An 18,171-nucleotide genomic window follows, 5' to 3' on the forward strand; every position below is an offset into this window, starting at 1 on the left:
CTCGATAATCAAGGTGGAAACCTTGATACCTCACACTACCGTCTCTTGTTTGATGCTGCCGTTGATCGGATTGCAAAGCTTCAAGACCGGAGTCAAGTTTGCTCCAAGGCATATCCATTCCTCCAATACCTGCAGTAAGTTCCCCCCTCTCAATGCCATATTGGCTCAGTTCAGATTTTGGCGTCAAACTCTGTTATGAAATCCCCGAAATAGAAGTATGTGGTTCCCGGGACAGTTCCAGTGGGCTCGGCCCACTGGGACCCAGCTTGGTAATACACTTGATGAATGGATAGATAATGCTGACTTGTTAAAACACGATACGGTGAATTGGGTAAGCTATCCCTTTTGTTGATTATTGGACCTTTTCTCACCACTTGTCATGGCGAGGAATTCTGGGATGACATCTTGAGCACAGAACCGAATGTGCCAAATTCTTGATTGGATAATGTAACAGCAGTTTGGCTTATACATTGTCCAATATGTGATTTTCGAGCATGGCCTATCACAAATAATAAAGGCCTAATTTTAGATAAAGGAGTGTATGTAAACGGAAGGATGATTCCAAAGATGATACAAAAGAGAACATGGTTGCCCTCGGGATGTTTCTAGCCGAAGTTATTACATGATTATAGATACCCATGTATCAATCTAGAAATGGATGCCAGTTTCAATCATTAGACCACAAGTGTTATTTGAGATACCCTCTTCGAAAGCAAGATGGATGAGACTATATGACAAAGAGCGCCCAGTATCCAAGGCATTGATCAGTCAGTCACGGAATTAATTAGCCACAGAAATTCAATTCACTCCGCAGTCCAAGGGCTCCCATGGTAGATTTGGTACCAAGTTTCCAGCTACATTCTCACTGAACTGGCAACATTGATAGAGGAACGAATCATTTTGGGGGATCGATCATAGGGAGGTTGAAAGTAGAAGGTTCAGGTATTCTTATAGGAGAAAGAAGGTCTACACAGCGACAGATCCTTCGTGTTTGAAATAGACGGCTGTTTCTCTTTCAAAAAATGCGATCACAGCGTAGAACAATGACGCGGGCCATCGACTGAGGCCGCTCTGCTTCATCGTCACGTAGGCTGCCAGCACTTTCGAGCCGGGTGTCTGCACTTCTTGTAGTTAACTTGGTAGTCATATAGAAAGCGCTTGTAAATTTGCCAACACCGAAAGTCCGGTAGATAAAAGAGCCGGATATCAAGGAAAGTGGGTATCCGATTAGACCAAGTTCCCAGTGATGAGTCGACTCTATGAGATGAGACCGCGGCCCACATCCATCTCCGAGGCCTCTCCGAGAGCGCCCTAGAGTTATCCCCGAATTTCAAATTTCTCCCCAGCTGTCTCCGAAACTAACTCCGAGCCCATCATCTCGTCTCCGACGGACAACAGCCATTGATGAACGAAAGGGGCTGCCGTCTTGTCCGAGATGGGTTAATAAATGGCAACACCCGGCGCTATATAGGTACCCAGGTGCATCTGCGGCAAGTTTCCAACCCACAAGTGTTGGTTCTTAATACCCATGCCCCATTGGCGCATCCTACTTCGGAAGATCCCCTCCTTCTCACATCGTGCCCGACATCCCCATCTTCAACCTATTTCCAGGATACATACTGTACTATCATTAAAAATGAATTTTGATCAGAAAGATGTCCCACAGCAGACCGTCAAAATTCCTCGTGGGGATATTAGTCAACGGCACTACTCGAAGACTAGGAAACGAAGAGTAGTTATTGTTGGGTGTTCATACGCAGGCATGTCAGCGACGCTCACATTGGCAGCCTTGAAAGATGGTCTTCCGATTCCATTTGCATCTTACGGTAACTACTCCCATCTTCAAGAGGCTCCTTTGGCACAAGATTTCAATATCACTATCGTCGATGAGAGGGATGGCTTCTGTAAGTTGTACTGGCTCTACTCAGACATTAAACTGCATTGAGCTCGACTAATTCATACATCACATGATGTAGTTCATAGTGTTGGTGCTCCTCTAGCCCATATTTCACCTGCGAAGACACATATGATGTGGAAACTTTATCGAGGATTCGCCGAGTTAAAACGACCTGATATCAACTTTATACAAGGAGCTGTCACAAATGTGATATCTGAGAGTCAGACAATAATATATCAAGATTTAGCAGGCAATCCCCAAACTTTGGACTATGACTATATTATTATATCGTCTGGTCTTCGGCGCCCTTGGCCTGTGGTGCCGAGATCCAGAAAAATGATTTCCTATCTAAAGGATGCTTCAACATTTGCACAAAGGATTACTGGCGCTCAAAAGCTCGGCGTGGTAGTTATCGGAGGTGGTATGTGATTCCCAACAATGTGGAAACCTTGAGAAGGGATCTTCTAAAACTGCCTTCCAAGGCTGACGGATCCTCATTACTCCTGCATTAAGAAGCTAACCGGGTATATATGTGCTCACAAGGCGCCGTAGGTGTCGAGTTTGCGGGAAAGATCCAAACACATTATGCTGGAACGCCAGTTACTTTGATACATTCTCGAGACCAGTTGCTCTCAAATGAACCTCTGCCGGAAGAGTTTAAGCTGAAAGCCTTAAAATTACTCCAGCAGGAAGGAGTGAAAGTGATCCTCAATCAGCGAGTGAAGGTTGAAGAACCACCGGACGGAACACACTATGTTAGGTTCAATGATGGAGGCCGTTTACATACTGCCATGGTTATCATGGCCACAGCCTCCTCCACTCCCGCCTCGCAATTTTTGCCTTGTTCGGTTCTGAGCAACACTGGAACTGTCAACGTTGATTCGAAGTACGTACCCACCTCTTCTTCATATAAGGAGGGACGCTGATGCCAGTATTTACAGTCTCAGAGTCAACGCAGGACAAGATACCATGGCCCGAGTCTTTGCAGCCGGAGATATTACAAGTCTCCCAGGTATCAAGCTAGGAGGAACCGCAATGGTGATGGGAAGTGTAGCTGGGGCTAATGCCTATGCCTCGCTAATCGCAGAACATAATCCAAGCTGGCCATCGGCTATGGAGCCATACGTCCAGATGAAACCGAGGATGGCTCTTTCTGTGGGAAACAATGCTGTCTGCTATTCCTCTAGTGACGAGGGTGTTCGTTTTGGAGATGAATTGGTGGAGCCTCTATTTGGCTCTGACCTGGGGTGGTCGAGTAAGTTATATTTCTCGCTTAATCTGGAAATTGCTCACGAATACCTCAACATCTAGAGATCTTGACGGCCCTTGGGCTGAAGAATTATGACAGCGCATGCTAAGACATATACCAATGATCTCGCGGTCATTTTTCCAAAATCTCCTCCCCCGTCCGAATCGTCTCATATAATGCTCCTACTTTATGTTCCTACACCGGTTCAATCGATACCATGTTTATTTATTGAGCCGTTTCATCAAATTCGCAGAGATTCAAACAACAGAATGCATCTCAAATGTCGGTAGTTTGATGGGTGTGACCCCACCGCCCCATAGTCCAGCACAGCCGGCCCAGTCTAATAAATCATCATTAGTCTCGAGATGCAGCCTCTTAATCATATTTCATGATAAGCGTATCTGAGTGTGGTACTCACAAGAAAGAAACGATACAGCAAGCCCGAAAGAATAACCGGCCGTCAAAAGAGCATTTATGTTGGCCATGAAACCAGAAGCCAGAAGCAGAAGACAAATGTCCAAGAAGAACAAGTTAATAAAAAGCACCCAGGACGACCGCATTGCCGCGATGGTAAATACCACGGTCACGATAAGCCATGCCAACAAATATAATGCCAGAGCCTGGTTGAAGCTGGGATCCACGGCACCGGTAGCAGAGTCGGTGTAGGCAGACAATATGCCTGTTCCGGGGAGGTAGATCATTGCATACGACAAGTTGAACGCACCATACGACGAAAATACAGTTGCACCGAACTGTGAATAAAGCACATATGTTAGGAACTGTCCCGAATTATCGATGCCGGGCTCAAGATTCAGTGACTTGCCGTGTTTCCAGTGATGAATTCCATGATGCCGGCAATGAATTGACCAACACCACCATAGAACACCAAACACCCAACCATCACATTAGGTGCTGAGATACCCCTGGCGTGAAGTCCGAAAACGGAAATCAGAAATATATCTAAAGGATTAGTCACATATCATCAACAGGGATGCGGTGATATACCTGTCGCAAATGAGATCAGCCCCAAAGGAGAGGGGCTCGCAAATGTGCGATGATAGACAGGGAGAGCGGGCTGGTTTCGATCGTTCACATGTCCGCCTGCAGTGTGAAGGCGTTCAAGGTGTTCTGCGTGAGACGGAGAAGACATATTCTTTTCCTCTGATTTGGTGACAGCAAAATCGTTTGAGTCCATAGCCGTTGACAGATAATTGAGCATAAGCAGGATTACGTGTATCCTATAATTTCCTTTGGATCTGTTCGCGATTTATATACGTTGCTAGTGGAATTCACACTGGAACAGCAATCCCACAGCCTCGAATCCGGGGAACACGCACATAACCGGGTCTAGCGCTGGGAATACGGGTCTTTCCTACCAATGGATAGCTAGTTCCCCAATTTTTGGTCTCCGCATCTACCACTATGTAGATCCGACAATCTAAGTTCCACACATCTACTAACTAGGTAAGGGATGATAGTGCGGAGTTGCGCGGAGTTTCGCGGACTTGCTGCCGAATTGATGATTTAAGTGGGTATTCCATCCTGATGGGCACCTCTGGACCTCCTCCTTTCTCCGCACTTCTGCGCGCTGGCATTTTAATGTGCGAATAGACAAGGAGAGTAATGCACGAGAAGTCGTTCTCTAATGCCTAAGGCACCAAACTCTCAACAGAATGTGTTGATAGTTCTCACTAGTACTTAATGATTTACTTCATTTTGGGTTCGATGCCAAGGTGGAGAACTCGACACCAATACTAGTATCGTAATGGCGTCGAGCCACATAGGATAGCAGACGAGGATGACGAAAATTGCAGATGTTGAATACAAAGAAAAGAGGCTCATAACTAGTTAGGTCGATCTTGGGAGCCTGAGCCATCACGTAAAAAGATAGGACTATCAAATAACGCCGTGCACATAGAGCATATTGGACCTCATCGAAGCCAAAAGTCCGTTCCCTTTTCATACATATTGAACATAGGCTCTAGGGCTGTTTCTACAAGTTTCAGTTAGAATTATGAGAGAGGTAAAATGTTTTGTCTCAATTCTTAGATGGTAGGTACAAAGCGTTGATTTTCTTTCTCGGCGTCTATTAACATGAACAAATAAGACTATATAAAAGAAAAAGGAATAAAAATGTCTCAGATCTGCGCCAAAACAGCCTGCACAGTTCGATCAACATCTTCAAATAGATGCCAATGCCCTACATCCTTGAGTACCTGGACATTTCCACCTCCTGTTGCCTCGGAGTACTTCTGACATAGGGCTGGAGGGCTGACCTTGTCCTCCTCTCCCGTAAGAAAAGAAACTGGAATGCGCAGTCTCTTAACATCCAATGTTTCGGTGGCTGATCCCGCAAGTGCCGCACATGCCTTGGCATATCCTTCGGCATCTTGACTGAGAAGAGAAGTGCGCACTGCAGCAATAGCTAGCAGGTTGTTCTGTTGAACGAAAGCCGAAGTTCCGGCTTGCACGATGGCATCAACGACCGCTAACATCCCCTGCTTTCGAACAAGGGCAGCCCGGGCATAAGAACCTTGGCTGCCTGCTTCCGGCAATGGGCTCGGTGGAGGACCCATCAGGATAAGTTTGGACACAAGCTCGGGATGTTCTAGGGCAAGCTTGAGAGCGACAAGAGAACCCATCGAGTGGGCGATCACGGTCACGCCCCCGTTCACCGCAGCAAATTTGGACAACAGATAGAAATCTTCTGCAAAAGAGGCGATGGAGACATTGCTGAGTGCTGATGTTGGCGAAAGGCCATGCCCTTCTAGATCCAGAAGATGCAAGGAATGTGTTGACTGAAGCTTCGCAACAAGGGGGTAGAAGTAACTTGTGGATCCACCTAGTCCATGAATGAAGAAGACCGGAGGACCTGTTTCAACGCCCAGTCGTTGGTAAAACAGCTTCTTGCCATTGAAATTTGTTAATCCCGCACTGGCGGGTGCCTTTTGGTTGGCGATGGGAATGTGAGACTGCGCGCGCTCAGAAGTCGTGTTGACTGCGTCAGGAGCAGCAATCTGATTTTTCAAGGCTCCTAGTCCTGTCACGGAGACACTAATTTCATCTCCAGTCTGCAAGAACTTCATGGGTCTGAACCCGAATCCAACACCGGCAGGGGTCCCAGTGGCGATAACGTCGCCAGCTTGTAGTGTTTGGCCCGCGCTGATTGTTGCAATAAGGCGAGGAACGCTGAAAATCAGATCGTTAAGAGTGGCCTCCTGGCGCTTCTCCTTATTGACGAAGGTCTGGATCTTCAGGTTCTCGGGAAGGCTCTCCTTGGGGACGGCCACGGGTCCAATTGGACAGAAAGTATCGGGGGATTTGCCGAGGAAGAATTGTTTGTGATCGCGCTGGCGCTCGCGTGCAGTCATATCGTTCACAATGGTATAACCCCATACGTGGTCCAAGGCGTTCTGCTCCGAAATTTGGAACCCAGGCTTTCCAATAATCACGCCAATCTCGCCCTCGTAATCAACCGTGCTGGTGAAGTTTGGATGCAGCAAAATAGGGTCTTCAGGGCCAATGATGGAAGTCGCACGCTTCGTGAAGATCACCGGGTGAGTCGGCTGGTCAGTCTTGTCACTGGCATCGTAGCCAGAGGAGTTGAATTCACGAGCATGTTCGACGTAGTTCTTCCCAACAGCAAGTATGTCCCGGCCTGAAATTGGGGGGAGGTGCTTGACGCTAGAAAGAGGGAAAGATTGCGCGCCGAATGCCGTGATTCCTTGTTCGCCAACCGTGATCACTTGATAAAGATCTGTCAATGGGGTACCAGAATTGAATGATAGAGGGGTGATAGTCGAGGTCTCGAACTCAAGATGGCCAATTCTCGGGCCGCTGTTGGGCTTCAAGTATGCCACATAGTTGGTGAGTGTATTCACGCCGTTGATGGTCATTTTGAGACGATTCGGATTGAAGAGGTTGAGTTTGTACACGACCAACCCTGGAGTCTCGTCCGGGTATTTTTATAAACTGCACATCCTCTCAGGGCAATTCAGGCCACGGAATCCCCGCATCGGAGTTTGACCCCTCCATCGGAGATGAGTGGCGTCATTCCACCGTTCTTCACCGCGCATCACCGCATATCACCACATATCCCCCGCAATTCCGCAACCCAACTATGATCCCGACTACCATCTCTTGGAGTCACCTGGGTATGATGGGGCAATAATTATGATACATTTACAAGATCAATGCGAATGCGGGGAACATCTAAGGGGGTTTGTGACAGTCTGTATATCAAAAATGTAAAGGATGTAAGGAGTCCTAGAGGTATAGTAGCAAGGAATTTTAGTATTTACATCTATTTACATCTACCCAGTCTCTTGATTATTTGCAGGAAAGTTTAACATGTATACATCTAATATATCTTATCGGTTTCTTGATCCAAAGTACCTCGGGGGCTCCTTGAATCGATTCACTATTCCTTCCGTTCGCCCAACTCGCAAGGGCCCTCCCCACTTTTCCATGATAGTCTCGGAATGGAAGCGCCAAAATTGCCATGAGCAGTCTTCCCCAATAAAGCTTTGTATGACGGTTTCACCTCCTGGGTGTTCTTTGATGAATTCCGTACAGTCGTAAACGATATTGTCCACGACTATCCAAGCGAGAACTTTGGCTTTCGAGAAGCGTAACCGCTGGCTCCGAACAATCGCCGGCGGTATAAAAGGTAAAGCTTCATCGGGGACAGAGGGATCTTGAAGTGGATATTCAGAGGTAGATGGCGCGTAGATATTATCAATAGTTTCAACATGCTCGACATGTTGGACGTGTTCGACGTGTTCGGTGACAGATTTGGAATCGGTGACCTGAGTAAAAACAGGCTCGAAGGACGTTGATCCCTGAAGGCGGCTTCGGAGACTTAGCCAACCCATAGTGAAAAATTTGATGGTTGGCAGGTCGAAGAGGAGAGTTCGGTGCCACATTACACTTAATCAAGAGTCCTTCGCGGATTGCGGAGAAGCGCGGAGAAGAGGGGGCTACGCGTAACTCCGACATGATGAAGATCAACCTCCGATGGAGAAATCGTGGGGAAGTCGGTCATTACTACAAAGCCAATATAAATCAAACATTGATGGCTCGCATCTTCCTAATCTACTTTTGGCTTACCTTGTTCATACAAACAGTGCTTATTCAATATCTTTTTTACTCTCCATCTTCAGATTTTGAACATGATGAATGTGTCGTGGATGTCGGCAGACTACCCTATCGACAATTACGATGGGCCTCCTCGCAATGTCGCATACGTCGAACAGCTAGACTTCGATTCAGATCTTCAGCCCGTTAATTATGAGATCGTTGGCACGGCCCCATCTTCCCAAATTCTCATCCTAGATGTGGAAATCCTGGAGGCCACTGGCCGGGAGCCGTACAGAGGTGACGTCCTCATCGTAGGTAAGTTGCAACCTTACCGTCTTACTAGAGACACTCTTCTATATAGCGGGAGACGATTAACGAACATGTCGTATAGGTCAAAGATTTGCCCATATTGGCAAAGTTCCCAACAAAGAAGCCCTACTGGCAGAGTCCAGTGTGCGTGTTTTCCAGGGAAAAGGCCGTACGTTGATGCCGGGCTTGGGAGACTCCCACACCCACTTCACTTGGAATGGAGGTGATCTAGATCGACTCGGTGATCTCGGCGTCGAGGAACATACACTTCTCACTGCGAGGAGTGCCGAATGCTTCCTAGATTCCGGCTACACTATGTGTTTCGGAGCCGCATCTGCTAAGAAACGCCTGGATGTCGTTATCCGGGACGCGATCAACGCGGGTGATATTCCTGGACCTCGGTTCCTAGCTAATGGGCAGGAAATGGCACGAACCGGGGGAGAACTAGTCGGAGGAATAACTGCCTACGCGGATGGCCCCGAGCAAATGAGAGAAGTGTATGTTGCTATATGGCACATATGGTTTTTCAGAACATTGAAGATTGCTAATCAAACTTCAGCATCCGTGAACATATCGATATTGGCGTCGACCAAGTGAAACTTTCGATGTCTGGAGAATCGGTATGACTAGTACCTTCTAGACTCGTTGGGACTAAAAATTAACAAACCACTATCAGATCACGGAGATCCGAGATGCGGAAGATTGCTACTTTACACCAGAAGAGACAGCAGCATGTGTTGATGAAGCTCACAGACATAAGAAGCGGGTATGCTCACATGCTCGAGCTCGAGACTCTGTTCAACAGAGCATTGATTTTGGAGTGGATGTGATCTACCATGCATCTTATATAGATGAGAAGGGTGAGTCACTTGCCATTATTCTGCTGTGCTCCATCTGACTGGCTATAATAGGTATGGATGCTCTCGAGAAGAACAAATCAAAACACGTAGTGGCGCCAGCCATTAACTGGTTGATCGCCACTCTTCACGACGCCGTCATGTTCGGCTACTCCACAGAGAAGGCTGAGCAGGTAGGCTACCAAAAGGAGCTTACTGCTGCCGACCGTGCTATGCGCGAAATGCATCGAAGAGGAATCGTGGTCCTTCCCGGAGGGTAAATCCCCCAACTTCTTCTCAATCAATAAGAAGGCGATTCTAACTCCTATAATCAGGGATTATGGATTTGCATGGACGCCACATGGTACTTATGCGCGCGACCTGGCACATTTTGTTAATCGGTTTGGCTTTACACCACATGAGTCCATCATTGCAGCAACCTATGGTATGGCGAAGTTATTCATGCGCTCTCACGAAATGGGCCAGATCAAAGAGGGTAACTATGCGGACTGTCTTGTAGTTGATGGGGATCCACTGAAGGATGTTTCCATTCTGCAAGACCATGATCGATTGAATATAATTATGATCAATGGCCGTATCCACAAGGCAGGAGTCAAGGAGTATGTTATCCCAATGCAGGATACAACGGGTGTCCATTCTATGACAAATGAAATGGTACATTTCGGATTACAGCGCCCGATTCATTCTTGAACAAGGATTGATTTGGGGCCGTCTAGTATTATTTTCTACGTATGTTTTGTCACTTTACTCCCAGATTTGGTGCTTGAGCGAGTGATTTGTCAAATGGAACTGGCCTAAATCTTCACACCAGTGAGAAATGTTGACTAGGACAGGAATATCTGTTTTTCTTACCAGTCTACACCAGCCAGAATTTTGAAGAATATATGAGACGTTGGATTCGTCGTGATAATTTTGAGCGACCAAGCATTCGATAGCCAATATTCTTGATTCAATCAATCATAGCCGTCGCAGGGAACTTATAGTCGAGTTAGCGAGGTCGGAGGCTCGGCAGGTGAATTACATTATGAATCGGAGGGTACCTGAAAAACTATTTAATACATCAATTAGTTATACTAGTATTTCAGAGACTAATGTGCTTGCTCTCAATATGCCAATGAAAATGCGCTCGTCTTTATGCTGAGTGTACAATTAGGACTTGAGAAGGAAAAATCGGTGTTGTCTGAATCACGTTTTATTTTTTTTGATGAATGTTTTCTTGGGGTCCAGCAATGGGTATCCATGAGGTGATGGATCAAATGCTCTTTGCTGTCAAACTGAAGCTGGCAAGCTGGATGCCGACATCGGAAATTTGTCAAATGAGCCAAATGAAATTCAATATGGTGGTACCATTCCGGGGCACTCGTAATAAATTGAGTCATTCTTCTTGGTGGAGTGGAATTTGTGTTTCCAAGACAAAAAGGGCAAAATCCTGCTTTGATGGGAGCATTTCGAAACATTAGCAGATCGCAACGGAGAAGCATATCCGGTTTTTCAAGATGCTCGAAATAATGAAGCTCCCACTCCCCGGGGTCTGTGAGCCAGACATCGCACTTAAAACAAATCTCTGCAAATTGAAGCTTGCTATGGCGACGATGGTATGATTCATTGCACCTATAGAGATGAAGCCATTATTCTTGGCTCGTAGCGTACGGCCCTCGTCCAGAGCTGATTCAAGGCGCGTACTCGTCTGAGAAAACGATTAGATGAAGGTTGAAGGGCTTAATGGAACGAAGGCGTTGAAGTATTGAGTTCAGAAATGGAGTTTAGAATTTGAGAAAGAAACAACGAAGTAAATTTAATCGGTGATACTCACCGGGATTAGAGATCGTGTTGAAGAAACCAACGGAGGCGTTCGTTGGCAAATATTTAATAAACGAGTATTCAATGAATTGAGGACGAATTCAATTTTAAAATCCTACTGAAATGAGTCGGTGAAACGATCCACCGGGAGACTGGTCCTGGTCAACGAAGATGATTTCGATGGGTTGGTGAAGCCGACCGTTGAAGCGGGTCGTTGAAAGAAGTCGATGACGGTGACCGTTAAGGGGAGTTGTTGAAGTCAATTCCAACGAGCCGCTGGTAGTAGTGTACCTACATAGGTAGGTTGGTACAAGGTATACTTCAAAGCTCAGGTCTCCGCCAATCACCGATGTCGGTGATGACGCGACTGCCCCAGTGCCTGAGGTGTCCACATATTTCTCCCCCCGATAGCCTTTCAACCTGGGAAGCTCTCTTTCTTGACTCACACAGATCTTAGGCTTTTATAATGCAATCTTTTCGAGGCGCCGCTCGAGCAGCTTCACGCGGAATTCGAACCCAGCCATGGCGACAAGGCAAATCCCATGTGAAGTCCGCGGGGCCGCATCGGACTTTATCGGCGCAATGGAAGACCGCACGCCCATTGCATACCGTGCCGCCGCGAAAGTCAGCATCGGCCACCGCGGGGTCAACTGAGAGAGACTCCTCCAATCCAGCTATGTCGTTCCCCTGTCTCGACGCCCAAGAAGCAAAGTCAGCGCAGCTCTCTGCTCGGTCGCTGCAGTCCGGCCCCGAACCTTCATACACTACCGGTCGACACGAATCATACCACTGTGAACAACCACTTCTGCTCGACTGGGGTGGTGTCCTGACTAAATTTGATGTTGCCTACGAGAGTTGGGGGCAATTGAACGGCGACAAGAGCAATGCCATCCTCCTGCACACCGGCTTGTCCGCCTCAAGCCACGCCCACAGCACAGCGTCCAACCCAAAGCCCGGGTGGTGGGAAAAGTTCATTGGCCCCGGATTGCCACTGGACACCGATAAATATCACATCATTTGCACGAACGTCATCGGAGGATGCTATGGCAGCACAGGCCCGTCTTCCCTCGACCCGTCCGACGGAAAGCGATACGCAACCCGCTTCCCGATTCTGACTTTGGACGACATGGTACGCGCTCAGTTCCGGCTCCTCGACGGCCTAGGAATCAAGAAACTAGCTGCCTCGGTTGGATCCAGCATGGGCGGTATGCAGAGTCTCGCAGCAGGCGTCCTCTTCCCAGAGCGGGTCAACAAGATTGTGAGCATCAGCGGTTGCGCCCGCAGCCACCCTTACAGTATAGCAATGCGACACACACAGCGCCAGGTGCTGATGATGGACCCCAACTGGGCCCGTGGTTTCTACTACGATGGAATCCCACCTCACTCTGGTATGAAGCTAGCGCGCGAAATTGCAACCGTGACGTACCGCAGCGGGCCAGAGTGGGAGATGCGATTTGGCCGCCAGCGTGCAGACCCTAGCAAACAGCCCGCTCTGTGTCCCGACTTCCTTATCGAGACATACCTCGACCATGCCGGTGAGAAGTTCTGCCTCGAGTACGATCCCAACAGTCTTCTTTATGTCTCTAAGGCCATGGACTTGTTCGATCTCGGCCATGCTCATCAGACTGCGACTTTGAAACGCCGTGCAGAGTCCGAGGATCGCATTGCACACGGCGGTGACGCACCAAATGCCTCGGACCCCGCTTGCAGTCTTACCCTTCCAGACAAGCCCTATGAGGAGCAGCCTGGATCGACCTCCAATGCGACCCCGCTGGATGAGTCCGTCTCTGTCGATCAAGTGGAAGGTCCTCCCCGGGATCTTGTTGCCGGCCTTGCGCCTCTCAAGGATCACCCTGTGCTTGTCATGGGTGTTGCAAGTGACATCCTCTTCCCGGCGTGGCAGCAGCGGGAAATCGCCGAGACACTCCGTGCTGGAGGCAACAAGAAGGTTGAACATATCGAGCTTGGTGACGACTTGTCGCTGTTCGGTCATGACACTTTCTTGTTAGATCTCAAGAACATCGGTGGCGCATTGGGCAAGTTCCTGCGCTAGTCGCAAGGCGTGTTACGTCCGAGGCGATGAAAAATAATATAAAATGTGTACATTTGTCGTTAAGCGTGCGACTTTTGGCATTAAGCAGGCGTTTTACATTTACGAAATGACATACCTCTTCTCTGTTTTTATTTGCAGTTCTGAGGGATCGATGTATACCCCCCACCGGTCTACAAGTAACTATGGTATGAAAAAGGAACATAAATGTCGGCGGATTATTCCATTTGATTCTATCAACATACTGTATGTACATCATGATATCGACAAGAATAAAAGGAAACTCGCCCTCAGGTTGCTCTCAGGTTTCATAACTGGCTTCCAGCTGTGTACACGGTCCACAGACACGAAGTGCCATGAATGGAGCCGTCGTCAAGCAGATGCCTGCAGAATTGGCTTATATTCGTCTCTAGGACGAACTCATCACAGGGCGAGAAGGAGAAAAGAACAGAATAACACAACCCACAAAGTCCACGACCCTAGAGTGAAAACACGCCCACAAGACAACAGAAAAGAACAAGTGCAAAATCAAGCCTGAGAGCAAAAGCCAGGATAATTAACGAATATACTCCCAAGGTTTAGTTGACGAACTAGGAAAACCTAGAATATTTTGTAGAGAAGAGTACGCCCACATAGCCCACGAGCCCATATGGTAACACCGAAAGTAAAGCTTGCAAGCTAGGGTTTTTGGTGCATGTTTTTTTTTTTTTTTTTTTCATTCACAAGACAAACCAGTAAACCCCAGAATGTCGTTGATAGTCGGATGGTTATTGTTGGTCAAGGTGTACACCTTTGAGATGCCACCTTATGGATAGGTATCCACTTGCCCTTAGAGCTGGATGGTGGTAATGAGAGAGAAGGGAAGAGAGAAAGTGGGGGGAGGACAGGTAGTTATATTTTGGGGACTGGGGCTGCAAACGCAGTCCACAAAGGGAAGCTATGTGTATTAGTTCGTAGGCATGTTATTCAATGTTTTCCTTGAATATACACGTGGACACGCCCCAGCGCGTCACATCGTGAACGGCTCTCTTCAACAGGGAACAAGCAACTGCATCTGATATCTATGTACCATTTGACCACAGTGATAGGATGATAGGCTCTCAATGGTGGAATATTGCTCAACAATGCACGGCCTATCATCGAAAACTTGCTGGAGGGTATGCAATCAACACTCCGGATTAGCAGGTATTGTAGGCGCATGTGTTAGCAGCCCCATGGAATAACAAATATTGATGTTGGATGTTGTTTCAACGAACTCAGCATTAGAGTCATTTAGGATAAAGCATTCAGTCAGACATTTTCATCAAAGGTTAAAAATGTAAGCTGAGCTTGATGGATGCTTCATCAGGAATGAGATGTTGTTTTTAAGTCTACGGGATTAAATATTCTTCCGTTCCGGTGCTATACTGGTTTCTGCCTGAGGCACTAACAACTTTTAATCCCCCGGGCTTTGTAGCTGTAGTCTCTCTATGCGATATATGCTTAGTTCGGGAAATAACCCCAAAACTTGTTTCTAAAGTTGTGCTCCCACAAATCCTCTTAAAAGACACAATTCTTTGATCTGGGGGTGCTCGGGCGCTAATCGTTCTTTTAGGTCTCCGATCAACCGTGACCATGCCCCATACGGAGCAGGCTGCAGGGGGCTTTATGCGTCACTGCTACAGCGAAATTACCATCCGGTAGTTTAAAGACCTATACGGAGTACACAATAACTCATATCAATGCCTTGCAAAGAAAGCACGCTAAGCCGCAGTTTATTCTTCATGATGGGCTCAAAGCCCGTTGGCGATCATGCCAATACCTAGCCTTGCTACCTAGACCGCGCAGCAAAACAATCGTTCACTCATCGCCTTAAGAGGAGCGCCTTGTCTGCTGGCTGAATTACCCGATTCGGGAATAAAGAGCGCCACTAAAGTGTGGATCTCGTTGCCCACCAGTCCCCACACTCGATATCATATTAATTATCCACATACAAAAGGCCATGAAGTGCCCCTGTTTCTCACGATTTTCTGGGAATATCTCTTCATATCAGTGCAAATATACCTTCAGTGAGCATGGCACAGTCAAAGGAATGGCAAAAGATGCTCCGTGGCGAGCTATACATGCCATGGGACGAGGATCTGCAGGCGAACCGAACAAGGTGTAAACAGGCCTGCAATGATTTCAATGCTGCCGGGGCTACAACAAGGCGTCAAAACGTAGAGCTGTGGAGAAAGTAAGCTTGAGCAACATGGCCAAAATGATCATTATTTGTCCAGGTGACCTTTGTGCTGACCATACTCCCCTCCAGTATCGTCTGTGACACACGTCCAATGCCACCATTGAACCCAGACCCGAAAGAAGACGAAGCGCTGTTCGAAGAGACCGATCCCTTTGTTGATGGACCGATTTCTGTGGACCACGGTCTGAATTTCAAGGTCGGCAAGGGTACCTTTCTCAACTTCAATCTTCGCGTGCTCGACACCTGCCTGATCACCATCGGCGAACGGGTACTTCTTGGTCCAGATGTCTCCCTCTATGGTGCAACCCACCCCATGGACCCGGCTGTTCGACAAGGGTTGAAGGGACCGGAATGTGGAAAGGAAGTGCATATCGAAGACGACGTATGGATTGGTGGTAGTGTGATCGTGCTGGCGGGCGTGCGGATCGGAAAGGGGAGCACAGTTGGAGCTGGGTCGGTAGTGACCAAGGTCAGCAGATCGAGATTTAATATCTCTAGGTCCCCATCAGGAAAAGGTATACTGACTTTTGCAGGACGTTCCTCCCTTCCACTTTGTCGCAGGCAATCCCGCACGAGTCATTCGTCGGATTGAAACGAGCATGAACCCTGACGAGCAACAATGATTGTGCTTTGCGTATGGAAACTATGGAATATTGCAGCAGACCCGAGCATATTTTAGTAGATTTGTCTAATAGAATTCAGCCCTTGAGCGCCGAATGAACTTTGGTCTTTGTGCTGGCTCGAGATAAGATACAAGAGTAGGGGGAGTAACACGGCAGCAGATAATGTGACTATAGAAGGCGGGGAATTCAATTATAAAATTAAATCTTTCGGGCTAACTACTGAGTTAATAATATTGCGAAATCGTCCGCTATTGATGTCGGTAATTCAAAATTGCGCCGATGTTCCACCTCCAAAGAAAACCGTCACACGAGAGTATACCACCAGCAGACATGGAGCAAGTGGAAAGCCATAGTGAGCTCACACATCACGAAGCCGTGGATGAGAGTAATTCTGGCTCTCACCCTGAAGCAAAAAACGGCCTCTCACTGTCCGATGATGATAATCTGCGCGCCCAGGGCCACGAGGCAGTATTCAAACGGTAGTTCTCTCTCGTTGCATCCCTCGGTCTTGCATTCAAGTCTGTTGCCCTCACAGTATATTTCGCAATCATCATGCTGAGATATCTAGCATCACAAATGCTTGGGTCGGCGCACTAAGCAACTTCGGACAGAATCTCAGATATGGAGGGTCCCAAGTGGCTTTGTTTTCTGTTATTATTGCTTGCTTTGCGCAGTGGATTATAACCCTGGGACTGTCTGAGCTGGCGTCCGAGTTTCCTTCATCTGGAGTAAGTCATCTACGGTGTGCCTGTTCATTCGGACGCATGAGCTGAATTGCAGGTGCCATCTTATAGGGCCAATATCACTTTGTCTACATAATTGCTCCCCAGAAGAACAAGAGATTTGCTGCCTTTGTGACAGGTTGGATGTCTGGATGGTGGATGATAACATGCTCCGGCTTGTCTCTTGTGGCCAAGGCAGCCCTGGGACTCGGCCAATTTCTACATCCAGACTTCGAGATCAATCAATGGCATGAATACTGCGTGTATCTTGCTACTATTATTGTGACAAGTTAGGCTCCATGGATGTTAAGTTGTTTTCCACATTATCTTTCATTGCTGACTCAGATTATCCTGCATGGTGACACCCCTTCTCTTGTGGCCCAAGAAAATACCACTCATCATATCCTGGTCTCTATATCTCGCATTGTCTGAATTCGGCATCTGGATGGTAACCGTTCTGGCCACGCACCAGCATACAAATAACAGGTCAGATATCATTAGATCTGGTCAAGGAACAAGTGGATGGAGCAATCCATATCGCCGAAGAAATGCAATCACCGGGTCGTCGACTCCCACAGATAATGTCAGCAAAGACCTGTCTCATTCTCCGCCTCTAATGCCCGATTTTGTTACCAGGCCCGCTAACAAGAACAGGAACATAACTTTAGCTATTGGCCTCTGTACAGCAGTACCGCTATTAGCAGTCTTGATAGTTGCTATGAAAGACATGGACCGAGTAATGAACGCTGGAATGCCAGCCGTGGAACTATTATACCAAGCAACAGGGTCAACAAGGGTGACGGTGGCACTTAGCGTACTCTTGACAGTCATATACGCAGCATGTCTTCCCCCACAGTGGATCACCTGTGGGCGTATTGCATGGGCCTTCGCCAGAGACAGAGGTACTCCATTTCCCGATTTCTTCGACAACATAGACAAGCGGCTCGAATTCCCACTTCGCACGACTATAGCCTCTACTGTTTTTGCTGCTATTTATGGTCTCATATATCTTGCCAGCACCACCGCCTTCAACTCCATCATTACCTCTGCCATTACCTTATTGAATTTGAGTTACGCTATTCCCCAGGCTATCCTCGTCGCGCGAGGTCGTGCGCAGTGTCTGCCAAAGCGGCCACTTGATCTTGGTCGACGATGATATGTCTGCAATGTTTTCGCGCTGCTCTGGATTATAGTCCTGGGTGTTATGATCTGTTTCCCGCCTGGTCTTCCAGTTACCTTGGGCTCGATGAACTATAGTGCACCCGGTTTAGTGGCATTCTTCCTTATTATTCTTGTTTTCTGGGGGTTGATAGGCGACGAGTTCAAGGGACCCAATATTGACCGGGAGATGTTGGACCTCAAGA

General features: G+C 47.6%; 9 protein-coding genes across 9 annotated transcripts; 5 read left to right on the plus strand and 4 right to left on the minus strand.

The window, feature by feature from the left end:
• Window positions 1-1,636: 1,636 nt before the first annotated feature.
• N7455_010763 (uncharacterized protein) lies at window positions 1,637-3,255 on the plus strand (the record flags this gene model as incomplete). Its single annotated transcript, XM_040953062.2, has 5 exons — window positions 1,637-1,904; window positions 1,977-2,318; window positions 2,450-2,783; window positions 2,839-3,152; window positions 3,209-3,255. 5 exons carry the CDS (start codon window positions 1,637-1,639, stop codon window positions 3,253-3,255), a joined length of 1,305 nt encoding a protein of 434 aa, XP_040816648.2.
• Window positions 3,256-3,403: 148 nt separating this feature from the next.
• Window positions 3,404-3,847, minus strand: N7455_010764 (uncharacterized protein; the record flags this gene model as incomplete). The annotated part of the gene is made up of 2 exons (XM_040952945.2): window positions 3,404-3,486; window positions 3,565-3,847. 2 exons carry the CDS (start codon window positions 3,845-3,847, stop codon window positions 3,404-3,406), a joined length of 366 nt encoding a protein of 121 aa, XP_040816640.2.
• Window positions 3,848-3,957: 110 nt separating this feature from the next.
• N7455_010765 (uncharacterized protein) lies at window positions 3,958-4,341 on the minus strand (the record flags this gene model as incomplete). Its single annotated transcript, XM_065606514.1, has 2 exons — window positions 3,958-4,106; window positions 4,152-4,341. 2 exons carry the CDS (start codon window positions 4,339-4,341, stop codon window positions 3,958-3,960), a joined length of 339 nt encoding a protein of 112 aa, XP_065460477.1.
• Window positions 4,342-5,284: 943 nt separating this feature from the next.
• On the minus strand, window positions 5,285-7,042 carry N7455_010766 (bifunctional fumarylacetoacetate hydrolase/alpha/beta hydrolase family protein; the record flags this gene model as incomplete). Its single annotated transcript, XM_040952884.2, has 1 exon — window positions 5,285-7,042. The coding sequence occupies one exon, from the start codon at window positions 7,040-7,042 to the stop codon at window positions 5,285-5,287; it is 1,758 nt and encodes a 585-aa protein (XP_040816598.2).
• A 474-nt stretch (window positions 7,043-7,516) lies between these two features.
• Window positions 7,517-8,020, minus strand: N7455_010767 (cytochrome b5-like heme/steroid binding domain-containing protein; the record flags this gene model as incomplete). Its single annotated transcript, XM_040953050.2, has 1 exon — window positions 7,517-8,020. One exon carries the CDS (start codon window positions 8,018-8,020, stop codon window positions 7,517-7,519), a length of 504 nt encoding a protein of 167 aa, XP_040816510.2.
• Window positions 8,021-8,317: 297 nt separating this feature from the next.
• On the plus strand, window positions 8,318-10,081 carry N7455_010768 (metal-dependent hydrolase family protein; the record flags this gene model as incomplete). Its single annotated transcript, XM_040952931.2, has 6 exons — window positions 8,318-8,540; window positions 8,617-9,031; window positions 9,094-9,154; window positions 9,211-9,394; window positions 9,446-9,647; window positions 9,706-10,081. The coding sequence occupies 6 exons, from the start codon at window positions 8,318-8,320 to the stop codon at window positions 10,079-10,081; spliced, it is 1,461 nt and encodes a 486-aa protein (XP_040816665.2).
• Window positions 10,082-11,657: 1,576 nt separating this feature from the next.
• N7455_010769 (homoserine O-acetyltransferase family protein) lies at window positions 11,658-13,244 on the plus strand (the record flags this gene model as incomplete). Its single annotated transcript, XM_040953100.2, has 1 exon — window positions 11,658-13,244. One exon carries the CDS (start codon window positions 11,658-11,660, stop codon window positions 13,242-13,244), a length of 1,587 nt encoding a protein of 528 aa, XP_040816597.2.
• Window positions 13,245-15,322: 2,078 nt separating this feature from the next.
• N7455_010770 (sugar O-acetyltransferase) lies at window positions 15,323-16,085 on the plus strand (the record flags this gene model as incomplete). Its single annotated transcript, XM_040953051.2, has 3 exons — window positions 15,323-15,456; window positions 15,532-15,931; window positions 15,996-16,085. 3 exons carry the CDS (start codon window positions 15,323-15,325, stop codon window positions 16,083-16,085), a joined length of 624 nt encoding a protein of 207 aa, XP_040816644.2.
• A 330-nt stretch (window positions 16,086-16,415) lies between these two features.
• N7455_010771 (uncharacterized protein) lies at window positions 16,416-17,963 on the plus strand (the record flags this gene model as incomplete). Its single annotated transcript, XM_065606515.1, has 4 exons — window positions 16,416-16,564; window positions 16,654-16,813; window positions 16,880-17,089; window positions 17,193-17,963. The coding sequence occupies 4 exons, from the start codon at window positions 16,416-16,418 to the stop codon at window positions 17,961-17,963; spliced, it is 1,290 nt and encodes a 429-aa protein (XP_065460478.1).
• Window positions 17,964-18,171: the final 208 nt, after the last annotated feature.

Source organism: Penicillium solitum (genome assembly GCF_028829755.1).
Source record: "Penicillium solitum strain IBT 25940 chromosome Unknown utg000008l_segment0_segment0, whole genome shotgun sequence".
NCBI lineage: Eukaryota > Fungi > Ascomycota > Eurotiomycetes > Eurotiales > Aspergillaceae > Penicillium > Penicillium solitum.